Source organism: Dipodomys ordii, unplaced genomic scaffold (assembly GCF_000151885.1).
Source record: "Dipodomys ordii isolate 6190 unplaced genomic scaffold, Dord_2.0 Scaffold2, whole genome shotgun sequence".
NCBI lineage: Eukaryota > Metazoa > Chordata > Mammalia > Rodentia > Heteromyidae > Dipodomys > Dipodomys ordii.
Window position 1 is genome coordinate 36,090,735 of NW_012267218.1, and position 14,811 is coordinate 36,105,545.

Consider the following 14,811-nt stretch of genomic DNA (forward strand, 5'->3'; position numbering starts at 1 on the left):
TCCCTGGCGCGCCCGGTGGCGCGTTGACGCCTAGCCGCTGCCGCCACCCCTGAGGAGACTCAGGGAGCCGGGGACGCGAGGGGCGGCCCACAGCCGTGGAGCTGCAGCGCCGGCTTCGAACCCAGGTCTGTCGCACTCTAGATTCCAAACCCCTTCCCGGAGACACTGTTTGTCTCTGTCGTGGGCATTGTCAGTGTTAGGTCAGTCATGGGACTTGAACTCGGGGCCTGGGCGCTGTCCCTAGATCCATTCTGCCCTAGGCGAGCGCCCTACGACTTCGAGCCGCAGCTCCATTTCCGGTTTGCTGATGATTCATTGGAGGTGAGAGTCTCAAGGACTTTTCTGTCCAGGCCGACCTCAGTCCTCAGAGCTCAGCTATCGTTACAGGTGTGTGAGCCACCCATGCCCGGCTGAAGGACTTCTGCATGCTAATGAGTGTTAATAGCATCACAGTTTTAATTGCAATTCCCAAATGACATATGATGTTGACACTTTTTCCATATGCATATTTACCATCTCAGTAACTCCTTTAGTGTGGTATCTGTTCAAATCATTCCCCTCCCCCCCACACACACAGTTTTTAGACCAGATTTTCTTAGTGTTGACTATGTATTTATGTATTTTAGGTAACAGCTGGTTTGGATATGTTTGTCCACACAAAAACTAACGTTGAACTTTGATTCCCAGTATAATGGATTACTTTGGGAGGTGGAGGCTTTAAGAGGTGATTTGGTATTTAAGAAAGATCCATTCTGTACCAGGTTAAGTCTCACACAAATGAGTAAGTTCTTACTTCTGAAGTACTGTATCAGTTCCTGTGAAAGTGGATCCACCTGAATGAGGGTTTTATCTCCTTCATAGATCCCAGCTGCCCTTTCCCTCTCAACTATGAATTGAAGCAGTCTTGTACTGCTTCACAAGGCTCTCACAATACCTTGCTTTTGGACTTCTCAGCATTCTAAACTTTGAGCCGTTGTAAAAATGATATTTTGAAAATATCAACTGTAAATATTAATATGTAGAAAATCCATTTTACATCCTGAAATCTTGATTAACTCATAAGTTTCCATAAAGTTTCCTTTACTATTAAACCAACCCTGTATTCCTGAAGGTAGTCCTAGTTTGGAAGTGTCCTGCAAAGGCCCTCAAGGAGCTATTTGAGAGGTGGTAGAACTTTTGGCAGGTGGGGACTAGTACTAGGAAGTTAGGTCATTGGGGGGCTAACCTTGAAAGAAATATTATGAAACCCTGACCCTTGCCCATTCCTTGAAGTGAAAAGGCTTCTCTGCCACACTTTCCCACTGTGATGTACTGTGCTATAGGCCCCAGACAACAGGGCCAAGTGACAGTGGAGTCAGGCTTTGAAACTGTGAGCCAGTAGTAGTTGTTGTGGCTACTGGCTCTAGGGCTTGAACTGGGGTGTTGAAGGGGGGGAGTCCTTGTGCTCTTAGCTTGCTTTTCTTTCTTTCTTTCTTTCTTTCTTCCTTCCTTTCTTTCCCTTCCTTCCTTTCCCTTCCTTCCTTCCTTCCTTTTTTTCTTTCTTTCTTTTTGTCAGTTATGGGGCTTGAACTCTGCACCTGGGTGCTGTCCCTGTGCTCTTCAACTCAGCAACAGCATGACTTCCAGTTTTCTAGTGGTTTATTGGAGATAAGAGTCTCACAGACTTTCCTGCCCTGGCAGGCTTTGAACCACTATCCTTAGATGTCCACCTCCTGAGTAGCTAGGATTACAGGCATAAGCCACTGGGGCCTGGTGCTCAGCTTTCTTGCTCATGACTTGCATTCTATCACTTGAGCCATACCTCCAATCCAGCATTTTGCTCACCTGAAATCTTACCACTAAAGAGTCTGGGGCAGGAGAATTGAGAAATTTAAGCCCAGCTTAGGCTACATGAGAGAGGGAGGGAGAAGTCTACCTAGAAAGAGAGTAGAGATAGATCAAACTAGAGACAGAGGAGAGGAGAGAGGGGAGAGAGATAGAGACGGGAGCCAGGCCCCGGTGGCTCACGCCTGTAATCCTAGCTACTCAGGATCTGAGGATCTACTCAGATCTGAGGATCACAGTTCAAAGCCAGCCCGTGCAGGAAAGTCTTATCTCCAATAAACCATCAGAAAACTGGAAGTGGCACTGTGGCTCAAGTGGTAGAGCACTCACCTTGAGCTGAAAAGCGCAGGGACAGCTTCCAAGCCCAGAGTTCAAGCCCCATGACTGACAAAAAAAAATGACAACAAGAAGAACAAAGTTTGTTTTTATAACAGACTCTCTTTACGGGTAACCAATTTATCGACAAATGGATTAACTCATTCATAAAGGCAGACATAATCATCTCAAAGTTTCCACCTGAGCCAGGCACCAGTGACTCATACCTGTAATCCTAGCTACTTAGGAGACTGAGACCCCCCCAAAAAATAAAATAAAAATAAATAAATACTTTTCAATTTAATAGGGTCTTCTCTATTATTATTTTTTTTTTTTTGGTTAGTCATGGACCTGAACTCTGGGCCTGGGCGCTGTCCCTCAGCTCTTCAGCTCAAGGCTAGGTCTCTACCACCTGAGCCACAGCGCCACTTCTGGCTTTTTCTGTTTATGTGGTCCTGAGGAATTGAACCAAGGGTCTCATGCATGGCAAACACTCTACCACTGAGCCATCTTCCCAGCCCGATCTTCTCTATTTTTATTTGTTCATGCTAACAACTTGGAAGGCAGATTGACTTGACTTGAAAATAAATCCAATTATTTGTATAAATAATCATTTGTTATATTTACATGGAAGTTAAATTTTTCATAATTGAACTTTCCAAAATAAGTTCTGCATGATACACAGTACAAAATGAATATAGCTTAATAATTACATTAACTACTTATAATAAATATATAAACAATATTTTATCTCTTTATAAAGATACATAATGGGAATATTTAAAAAAATTTTAGTGCTTGTCAACATGGAAAACATTTTGTAAAAAATAACTCCTTTGTATAACTGAAGATAATAAAACATTAAAAAGAATAAAGAACACAAGGTAATTTTTGTAAAGAAAAAATTAAAAGGGCCATATATAGTGGTGCATATCTGCAATCTCAGCATTTGAGAGGCAGAAGCAGGAAGACCAGAACAATTAGACCAGTCTGGGCTGTACAGTAAGACTCTGTCTCTCCTCCCCTCTACCACCATAAAAAGTAAAAGAAAAAAATTCCATTCTGCAAAATCATTAAACTGCTATTTGTTGGAAATTCTTCACCAGTGCAAATTCCATTCTGAGTCATTCAATCTTCACTAAAGACAAACACTATCATATATTGTACTCCTTCCATAATGGAATGAAAATGTGTAACCACATACACAAAAAGGAAGAACAGTCGAAGGAGAAAAGGAACAATAATTCATCAGCTTAGGACTATTTTGAGTCAAGGCTGTTAAAACAGTCCTACTTTAACTCTTCCCAAATGGTAGTTCAACATTATCATCTTATGAGAAGAACCCTGTATAGCTTTGCACATAAGAAGAGGGGCTGGGAAGGTGGCTCAGTGGCAAAGCGCTTGCCTTGCATGCATGAGGCCCTGGGTTCGATTCCTCAGCACCACATAAGCAAAAAGAAAAAAGGCAGAAGTGGCGCTGTGGCTCAAGTGGTAGAGTGCTGGCCTTGAGCTGAAGAGCTGAGGGACAGTGCCCAGGCCCAGAGTTTAGGCCCCATGACTGGACCCTCCCCCCCAAAAAAAAGAAGAAAAGAAACTACAATAGCTTTTTGTTATGTTTTTTCAATAATTAAGTCATTTCTGACCACTCTTAAGGTGCTGGGCCAGGCACTTTATGGGAAACACCTGATTAGAAAGAGCTCATGGAACTAATCATCCAGTAAAGTAACAACAAACATGCACAATCACAACCCAAGGTAAGTTGTCAGAACAGATCAAAAAGCTATCAGAGCGCAAAAGGTGGCAATATTTTGTAGTAGTGAGTCAGCCAATGCTTTATGGCAGCACTAGGTCTTGAGACAGCTCTGGGAACACAAAGATGGGAGTGGTGGGGGAATAAACAGAAGAGGTGGGGGTGGACAGGTGCAGGATTGAGCAGTGCCTGAATAACCCTTCTGGACTGCTTCTCACTTTTGGTGTGTCCTCAAACTGGCTCATTCCTACCTTCCTCTCTCCCCATGTGCTTAGAACACCATATTATCTACACCTGCCCTTCCATATCTCTAGCCAGAGTTAGCCTTCATCATTGGGGCTTAGTTTGGCTGGCACTTCATACTCACCTGAGCTCTGTATCATAACCTCATGGTTCACTCTTAATATGCTTGTCACACCAGCAGTTAAGAATAGGTTGTTTAACATCTACCCTATTTGATCACATATTCCATGAAAATAGGAATCTTTTTCTGTCTTGTTCTTCAGGCTCTGGGTCTTAGCATAATACCAAAAATGATGTTTTCACCTCGTCTCTGCAGTTTGGCCTGCAGTTTGGTGAGGTCCAATGTAGTACAGTCTGGTGACTGTGGCTGCTGCTCACTTCAGGAGCCATAGAAGGGACAGTAGACATGTCCCTACAGTCTATTTACTGAAGTAAATAGAATGTAAAATTGGAGGTTCTTCAAAAGGGATGCAACTGCCGGGCGCTGGTGGCTCACGTCTGTAATCCTAGAAAACCAGAAGTGGCGCTGTGGCTCAAGTGGTAGAGTGCTTGCCTTGAGCTGAAGAGCTGAGGGACAGCGCCCAGGCCCAGTGTTCAAGTCCCATGACCAAAAAAAAAGTTAAAATGGAAAATCTAAATTAAGCAAAATTCCTCTATTTGTCTTTAATCCCTGCTTCAAGATTAACACAGACACCAAAGAAGTAGAATAAAAGTCTATAAAGAACTAAAAAAAAAAACTAACATACAGTGTTTCTGAATCCTGATCACTCAGGAACAAATCACCAGACTGCTTCTCATGAGAAACACTCTCCTCCTAAATAGTCACAAATGAGACAACTCTCAGTTGTCTAGTTTACTGGAACTACTAATTTTAGAAATATCTTCAGAGTTTCAGTTTCTTAAATTGGAATATCTAAAGTAGAATTAAGCAAGATCATTGATGACAAGTGTGGGTAATTCTGTTCACAGGGCTTAGGTACTTAAAGAACTGGTCATCCTTTGCTAGTATTTAAGTAACTGGTGGGGGAAAGTTTGATTTACAATTTCAAAAATAACAACTGCGAGCAAATTGAGGTTATCCATAACACAAAGAATTCATGGGAATGTGAAACATTTCCCTCCTTTTCACCAGCTTTTCTTTAAGAGCACCTGAACACAGTTCTAAAGTTACCTAATAAGACAATTAAGCATCTTTTCTCAAGCCAATGGAAAACCCCTGAAACTGACTTTCCTCATAGTTTACCCTGGAACAGAGAAGGCATTACCTGTACAGGGGAAGGCACTATCTCCTTCTCATTTCCCATTGGTTGTACTTCTGTTTGCTGAAGAAGTATATCACAAAGGGCCTGGGCCGCAGCATACATAGCATTGTATATACTGTATTCTCTTCAGACATGGCCATGTCAAAGATGTGCAGAGGTATCCATTCCAAGGAGGAATGTTGATAGTTCTCCATGTTACAGTTAGACTCAGAATGGGAGCAATTAAAACAGAAACCACAATTGGCAAGGTAAAAGTCTTCTGAGAACTTGGAAGGGTTAACTGCCTTGATAAAATCTGTGAATCCAGAAGTGGCTTCATGATGGTGTGAAAAAATGAGAAATGCATGGAACAAGTCTAGGGTGAAATTCCTCCTCATGGTTAAATCCCACTCTGAGTTTATGATATAAACATTGCCTTTTATTAAAAATTGCTCAGTATATACCACATTAAGTCTATACAAGGAGTCATTTCCATAAGTAAATACATTGAAGACAATTTATTAATCTGGTGATTGCCATGATACTTAATACATATGACAGGGCATAGATTGGGATTAATGGCTCAAAGCTACAGAGACTTTGTTCATGGAAGTTCATCTCTTCTCCCAAATTCTGGGAAGAATCTGCAAACCATTCAGATCTTGTGAGATCATCATCCCCATCTACTTCCAACTGAAGTGAAGCAGCACTGAGACCATAGCAGTGGCTAGGGAAGGAAACTTGCTGTATTTACTCAGGGTAAGATCAAAAGGCCCAAGATGTAACTTCCGCATATGAGAGAAACACTGCAGACTGACTTAATTTTATCCCATTTTAAGTCATTACCTACTTCCCAATTGCTTTCTACAAAATTATTGACCAGGCTTTTCACTCCAGATATTCCCATTGTTCCAATCTCTCCCCATCTTTTTTTTCCCCTGAACACTGTGCATGTAGATTTCCCACTGTGTTGGAGTACTTACCCACTGATAAAATATTTGATTAGTTCAGAAAAAAAAGATGTTCAATAGAATACTGAGGAAATAATTCTGGTAATAGTCTTTGTGTGTTACTGATACAAATGTTTTCACAATTTGGTAGGTTTGCTTAATTATGAGGCTTTTACTTTCTTAGGAACTTACTATCTTAGTCATGTTCAATCAAGAGCATTGATGTTTAACATAGTGTGGGTGACTCATGACTATAATCCTAGCTGCAATCTCCATGCTGAGACTGGGAGGATCAAGATTTGAAGCTAGCAATCAATTTGAAGCAGCCTGTGAGTTAATTTGAAGCAGGCTGTAAGACTCAGTCTCCAATTAACCATTAAAAATGCCAAATGGTCACAGGTAGAGCATCAACTGTGAATGAAAAAGCTGATTGAGAGCAAAAAGTCCCAGCTCTGAGTTCAACACACACACACACACACACACACAAACACAAACACTCTCTGAAGTTTTAGGAAAACTCAGTATATGCCTAATATTTTATTTTATTTATTTATTTTTTTTTTTTGTCGGTCGTGGGGCTTGAACTCTGGGCCTGGGCGCTGTCCCTCAGCTCTCCAGCTCAAGGCAAGCGCTCTACCACTTGAGCTACAGCGCCACTTCCGGTTTTCTGGTGGTTTATTGGAGATAGGAGTCTCATGGTCTCTCCTGCCCGGGCTGGCTTTGAACCGCGATCCTCAAATCTCAGCCTCCAGAGTAGCTAGGATTACAGGCGTGAGCCACCAGCGCCCGGCTATGCCTAATATTTTATGTGTAAAGCCTAGTCACCAATCAGTTAATTTTATTTCTCTACCCCAGAATAAAAGGATTTAAACTGAACCTATTTAATCAGTGTATAATTTTGTTCCCTACTGCAGCATCCCAGTACTTCAGCACCAAATTTATATCAATTAGAAGGGACAGTGCCTCAAACTAGTCAGTGCATTATTTCAGGCTTATTGAATTGCTACTAAAGGAAATCATTAAATCAGTGTATAAATTAAAGACTGTCTCCTACTCTGAACTAGATCTGAATGACTTGCATCTTATAAGTACTAGCAATATTTTATTGTAAAGATTAAAAGAATATACTAAAATGCTTTGGTTAATGAAATCTGTTTTTAACTATACATTACTGACATTTGGAAAGAAACAATCACTTAAATGAAAATTAAAAATAAAAAGCCTATGTTTAAAACATGGCCTTTATTAATACTGCCTGCTGAGCTCCATTTTTATTTTACATTGAAATACTTCTGCTTTGCAAAGAAAAGACAGAAAAGGTCATTTTACAAGAGTACTTTTTGTTTTTAATTCTCTGAGAAAATGGAAGGAATCTGAATCACAAGTTCACAATGTGGTAAAATGAAATTAAGAAACAATGATTTCAGTAATGCTATGCCATCACTAGTGTTCAGCTTTAACTCTGCTCTTGTAAATCAGATCCTGATATACAGTCTAGAGCATCTAGGTTATTTCTCTACAGCATATTAAACACAGAAAAGGAGGTTTTAAAAAATCCTTTCAATGTACAAACATGAATTTAAAAATTGCTTTTAAAAAATCACCTTTTTACATAATGTATATGCAAAACTGCTAAATACATGATTTTGGAAGAATTATTTACAAAATGTATGTCTGTGGAACAATTCACAGACATAGCATACATAGTTGCTTTACTTAGTGTTGCATCTCAACTTTGGGAGATATAAACTTATTCGGCAGTATAGCTAACACAAAAGCTGTGACAAAGTATCTTAAGGGCAACCAAAAATTTGATCTTCAAACAGTTTAATTACTAGGACTGCCAAAGTTTCTAAAGAAGGACATACTTTAATGATCCAGATGCCCATTTGCAGTTCTATTGTTGAAGGACTGAGACTGACTTCCTTGAGTACAGGAAAGGCTGCTGAGTGCACCCTCCTGCAAAAGGAACAGCTGAGAGCTATTGCCATCCAAAGAGTGAAGTAACCTAGAATTTTCTTTTTTTCAATTTTATTAATATTTTAAAAAATACATAAAAATACAACATCCAATGTCTGAATAAATATATTTAACAAGTTGCAAGATAATACCTTATTTTACACAAAAATTTCAGCTTTAGAAATCTTGTTAAATAACTTCATTGTTGTTATATATTTCATTTTTGTATTTTGTAACAAAATAAAAACTCTGAAATTACATAGAAAAAAGACAAAATAGTTTTGTCAAGGGATAAGATAGTCCACTGAAAACTTCTTCACAATTCCACTGTAAACATTAATAAACATTAAAATATTTGCATAATTGTGTGCTCAAAAGTCCTATAAAAAGTGGAAGACTTATTACAACTGTAGTTTTCAGTTAACTACACTTCCTTTCACAACTTATTTTGTCCCATTTACACCTTTAAACCTGGGCACACTGCTGAACATATACTTTGGCAGTTCTAAATAGCAAGTGCTTCCACAAAATATTTTTTAAAAATAATACAACATCAACAACATAACAACAACAAAAAAAAAAAACCCCACAACTTAAACCTCCTACTCAATACATCTTAGTGAAAGTGCAGCAGTAACTATTCAGCCAGATAATATTTTGGTGTTTTATCATGTGCACTTGCTTATCTATGATTCCTATAACTCCTGAAAGCTTTATTATACAAATTCAAATTTGCTAAGTGCCCTTTTTTTCTATATCACAAAAAATGGAAAAAATAAAGAAGAAAAAATTATGACAAATATGGCAGGCTGCCTAACCTTCAATTATTTATCAGCTTATTTTTTGCAACAAGAAAAAAAGAGAGAGAAGGGAAGAGATACAATCCAGCCTGGAAAATATACAGGATATACTTAGCAATGTCAAACCAGTTGAGTGCTTTCTGTGGTTGTATTTCAGGGTTTGGGAATTAATGTCCATGGCAGCAAACTGCTGAGAAAGCAGGTAAAATGTTTATCACCTACATTCCACAGCAAGTACATTTTGTGGGGGAGATGATGATGAGGGACTCATTCCAGTGTCTGATGAAGCTGATGACATGGAGGCTCCAGCATGAGACACTGTGGAATCAACACAACCATGTTAGACTCAAAAAAATATTACGCAAAGGCCAATAGCAAAGGCCAAAGGCAAATAAGAATCTTAACATTATTCACAGGCCTCATAAATGGTACACAAAGAAATAGCAAGTTGTCAGTAAATACTGTGGTTCAATGGAGTGGAGTCAATGGTTGGTCAGTTAAACAGCTTATCAATTGAAAAGAGGCATCACAGGACAGACTGTATGCTTATTTAGCATGAAGCTTAGCTCAAGCATCACAATAAATAAGTGAACAGAAGAAGAAACAGATACCACACAAAATGTAACTCTTAAACTCCTACTTGAAAGATTCCAGAGAAAGCAAATTTGGCTTATCCCAAATCAGAGGTCAAGCTAAGATGTTTTAATAATAGGGAATTTCTGTCATATCTCTGAGTTACAGACACCTAAGCCAGAGAATTTCTAGTTTCTATCAGATCAGAATCATGAGATTGGGATGGAAGTATAGGGATGTGATTAGGGGGAAAAAAATCATCAAGTGGCATTAACATAATTCTCAAGAAAGACAACATGGATGAAGGCTCACACAGTGTGCATTTGTTGATTTGCCACTATTTTTCTTTTACCTTCTCTTTCCTTGCAAAGCTCTCGTCTCCTACCAATCTGCTTAATTCTACTAACTTTAAAGCCTTAATTATTATTTATTTAAGTATATCTGTGTGTGACTGCCATGCTACATGAATAATTACAACAAACTCAAAACATACCTCAGAAATCACTGTATGAATATAATAACTTACTATAAGAAAACAAGAAGCCAGGGGTCAGTAGCTCATGCCTGTAATTCTAGCTACACAGGAGGCTGAAATCTGATGATGTGGTTCAAAACCAGCCCAGGCAGGAAAGTCTGTGAGACTCCTGTCTCTTAACTTTCAGGAAAACAGGAAATGGTACTATGGCTCAAAGTGGTAAAGTGCTAGCTTTGAGCAAAAAAGCTCAGAGACAGCAGCTAGGCCCTGAGTTCATGCCCCACAACTGACTCCCCTCCCCTGTCCCCCGCCCCCAAAAAAAAGAAAAGAAAAGAAGGAAATGAGCTGTAATAAAACTTTGTTAAGCCAGGCGCCAATGGCTCACGCCTATAATCCTAGCTACTGAGGAGGCTGAGATCTGAGGATCAAGGTACAAAGCCAGCACAAAGCCAGCCAGGCTAGAAAAGTCTGTGAGCTTCTTATCTCCAATAAACCACTAGAAAACCAGAAGTGATGCTGTGGCTCAAGTGGTAGAGGGCTCACCTTGAGCTGAAGAGCACAGGGACAGCACACAAGCCCAGAGTTCAAGCCACATGACCGACACACACACGCAAAAAAAATAAAAAAACAAAACTTTGTTGTTGAAATTTATATCACTATCTCTTCTTGGTCTTGGTTAATAAGCTCAAATAAACACAACATTTAGGAAACTGATCCCAAAAGAGTAGGTTCTCTGAAGAAATTTTATAGATTTTACTGCTTTGTGTGTGTGTTTCTCTTTTTGCATGGGTTTTTGTTGTTGTTTGATGTGTATGTGTGCCATATGCCAGTACTAGGGCTTGAACGCAGGGCCTCACTCTTTTGCCTAGTTATTTCCTGTCCAAAGCTGGTGCTCTACCACTGGAGCCACATCTCCACTTCCAGTATTTTGGTGGTGAATTGGAGCTGAGTCTCTCAGATTTGTGTGCCTTGGCCGGTTCAAATTGAGATCCTCTAGACCTCAGCCTCCTGGGCAGTTAGGGTAACAGAGGTGAGCCACTTCATCACACTGTTACAGTTTTGATAAAAGAGGATCAATCATAGAAAGTTTGATCTCTTCCCATTTGTCCCATTATTTCCAGAAACTGCTGGATTTGGAGTAGAATGGTTTAAGTCCCCATATGACACAGGACATCCCCTAAGCCTCTGGCAAGAAACAAAACTTCTCCCAACAAATTTATCTTTTTTTTTTTTTTCTTTCTTCCTTTCTCTTATGCTGTTTTGTGGTGGTTAATTGGAGATAAGAGTCTCATGTACTTTTCTTCCCAGGCTGTTTTTTTTGTTTTTTTGTTTTTGTCAGTCATGGGGCTTGAACTCTGGGCCTGGGCGCTGTCCCTCAGCATTTCAGCCACTTCCGGTTTTCTGGTGGTTTATTGACGATAGTCTCACAGTCTTTCCTGCTCAGGCTGGCTTTGAACAGCAATCCTCAACAGCAATCCTCAGTTCTCAGCCTCCTGAGTAGCTAGGATTACAGGTATGAGCCACCAGCACCCAGCTAACATGTTTTTAATAGCACAAAAATATGGTACTTTTAGAAAGTCAGATGATATTCTCTTAAAATATGATAGCAGGAGCTTTTAAAGTAGCAAAAGGTATAAAGCTGAAGAAATCCTATTAGTTAAAGACTATAGGAGACAGTGAATGTATAGATCTTGCAAGGGGAAGTGGCACCGTAGCTCAAATGGTAGAGTTCAAACCTTGAGCTGAAGAGCTGAGGGACAGCGCTCAGGCCCAGACTTCAAGCCCCACAACCGATAAAAACAAAAACAAAGATCTTGCTAGGCAATACAACTTTTGGACCATACGATTTTTAGAGTGAGTACTCATAAACATGGTGGCAGCTTTCAAGAAACAGAATTTTCATTTGTACACTCCCCATGTGAAGGATATGGGTCATGTAGGAAAATAGGATAACCATTGCATGGCAGGCCTGGAAATCAACAGCTCGGGGATTATAACAGAACAGGCAAGAAAGTGCTACTAAAAGGTGTCTCAAAAATAAAAGAATAAATGAGCAGGGCACCAGTGGCTCACTCCCATAATCCTAGCTACTCAGGAGGATGCAATCTGAGCAAGGATCACTGTTTGAAGTCTGCTTGGACAGAAGTTGGTGAGACTCCTTTCCAATTAACCACAAGAAAAGCCAGAAGTAGAGCTGTAGTTCAAGTGGTAGAATGCCAGCCTTGAGTGAAAAAGCTAAGAGACAGCATTCAGACCCAAGTTCAAGCACCACTATCAACAAAAAACCATGTTTTTACTAGGTGCTGGTAGCTCATGCATGTAATCCTAGCTACTCAGGAGGGTAAGATCTGAGGATTGTGGTTCAAAGCCAGCCGGGCAGCAAGGTCTGGGCAGCAAGGTCCGTGAGACTCTTAATCTCTAATTAACAACTCAAAAACTGGAAGTAGAGCTGTGGCTCAAAGTGGTAGAGTGCTAGACTTGAATCCAAGAACTCAGGAACAGCGCCCAATCCATGAGTTCAAGCCCTATCACCAAAAAACAAAACAAAACAAAAACCAAATGGGTTTTTGTTGGTACCAATAGCTCACACCTGTAATCCAACTACTCAGGAGGCTGATGAGATCTGAGGATAATGGTTGGAAGCCAGCCCAGACAGGAAAGTCCCTAAGACTCTTGTTTTCAATAAGCTACTCAGGAAAAGCAGGAAGTGGTGCGATAGCTCAAGTGGTACAGTGCTAGCTTTAAGCAAAAGAATTCTCCCCGTCCTAGGAGTAAGCGGAAACTTGGCTGCAGCTTTCAGAAAGTTAAGATTAGATCTTGAGTTGGAAGAGCCACAGGAGAGTCTTACACCATTTACCCCAACTTGCTCAACCTATTGTTTCGGTTTAACATTTAATTTTTACCTTTGCTATGGTTTGTCTCCCTAGGCCTGTAACCCACTGATTCTACCTATGTTCAGTTCAGTTAATTTTCCGTAAAGGTTAGAGAAAGACATAACCTTGTTTTTTAAGGAAAGAAGAGAGGGTCACTTTATCCTTCTATTTTTTTTCAACCAATCTATTTTTATTTGTGCCAGTCCTGGGGCTTGACCCCAGGGTCAAGACCTGGGTACTATCTCTCAGCTTTTTTTTGCTCAAGGATAGCACTCTACCACTTGAGCTCTCCAGCTCCACTTCTAGCTTTTTGCTGGTTAATTGGAGGAGAGAGTCTGATGGACTCTATACTGGCTTTGAACTGCAATCCTCACATTTTGGCCCCCATCTCCTATTTTCTGAGTTTTTCTTGAATCATATAGTACCAATTTGTTTTTCTCTTATTTTTTTTTCTACTGCAAGTACAAGCAAGACTTTGACCCAGGGCCTGGGCTGTCTCTGATCTTTTTTGCTCAAGGCTAGCACTCTACCACTTATCATTACCTCATACTACTACAGTTACAACAGTCTACCAGCTGCTCAACTTCCAAAAGAAATGCTGTGGACATTTAGTGTTTGTTATGGTCAGCTGCCTCATTTTCTTTTCTTTGTTGGTAGAGGGTTTTAATTTATTTAACAACTAAAGCGCCATTTATTCATCTATCCCTTATTTATAAAAACAGGTTATTTTCCATTTTCGTCTATTTCAATATAGTGCTTTAAAGAATACTTTTGTATAATTCTTGGTCACAGGTACAAGAATTTCTCTAGGCCTGAAGGATAAACTGAGAAATGTAATTACTGTGCTAATTACATATTTTCTGTTTTTGTGGGTATAGTGTTGCTCTCCAAAATAGTAGTATCAACTTGTTTTTGTCATAAGCAACATATAAAATCTTTTTTCCCCTCATTCTTTTTAGCAATTGATGTCAGCTTTGACACTAATTTTATCTATTATTACACTGGCGTATAATGATTTGTCCTTGTTTTAATTTGAGTTAGGGGCATAGTATTTTAACTTCTATTATTGTTATTTTAGTGGAGTTTAGGGATACAGTGAATATTTAACTAAAATTTAACTTGAATTCAGGGCCTGAGCTGTCCCTAATCTTTTTTGCTCAAGGCTAGCATTCTAACACTTTGGACCACAGTTCCACTTCTGGTTAATTAGGGATAAGAATTTCATAGACTTTCCTGCCTGGGCTGGCTTTGAACCATGATCCTCAGATCTCAACCTCCTGAGTAGCCAGGATTACAGGTATGAGCCACCAATGCCCAGCAATCATACACATTTTTAAGGGCTACCTTAGGCACTACTTCTCCATGTTTCCTCTATAGCTCTCCTTGCATTAAATCCTAGATGGATTAACATCATTCAGGGCTCCACTAATAGGTATAAAGACACTTGAGGTCAAAGTCTACTGTCGAATGCATTTCTGTATCCACTACCTAGCAGAGTACCTGGCACATGGTACATGCTCATTAATATTAAGCCCCATTAAATTATGCTATAGTTGCTAAGGAAATAAATTTTGCTCCCAACAAGGTAATCATTTTCTGTTTCAATGATACTGGAGTTTGAACCCAAGGGTTTGTGCTCACTAGAAGTAGTCTACTACTTGGTCCATGGTCCTCAGTACCTCCTGCACTCCAAATAATCTTCTTAAAAAAATATTAGCATTGGGCTGGGAAGGTGGCTCAGTGGTAGAGCGCTTGCCTTGCATGCTCGAGGCCCTGGGTTCGATTCCTCAGCACCACATAAGCAAAAA

At 39.8% G+C, this 14,811-nt stretch overlaps 1 protein-coding gene and 1 pseudogene across 1 annotated transcript in view; both read right to left on the reverse strand.

Annotated features, from left to right (window-relative positions):
* Positions 1-3,672, reverse strand: part of LOC105984914 — a 21,302-nt pseudogene extending 17,630 nt beyond the window's left edge.
* Positions 3,673-9,024: 5,352 nt separating this feature from the next.
* Arid4a (AT rich interactive domain 4A (RBP1-like)) overlaps positions 9,025-14,811 on the reverse strand; it is a 71,877-nt gene continuing 66,090 nt past the window's right edge. Inside the window, exon 22 of the mRNA XM_013013959.1 lies at positions 9,025-9,418. Within this exon, the coding sequence (XP_012869413.1) occupies positions 9,297-9,418 (122 nt within the window). The 3' untranslated portion in view covers positions 9,025-9,296. The remainder of the gene's footprint in view (positions 9,419-14,811) is intronic.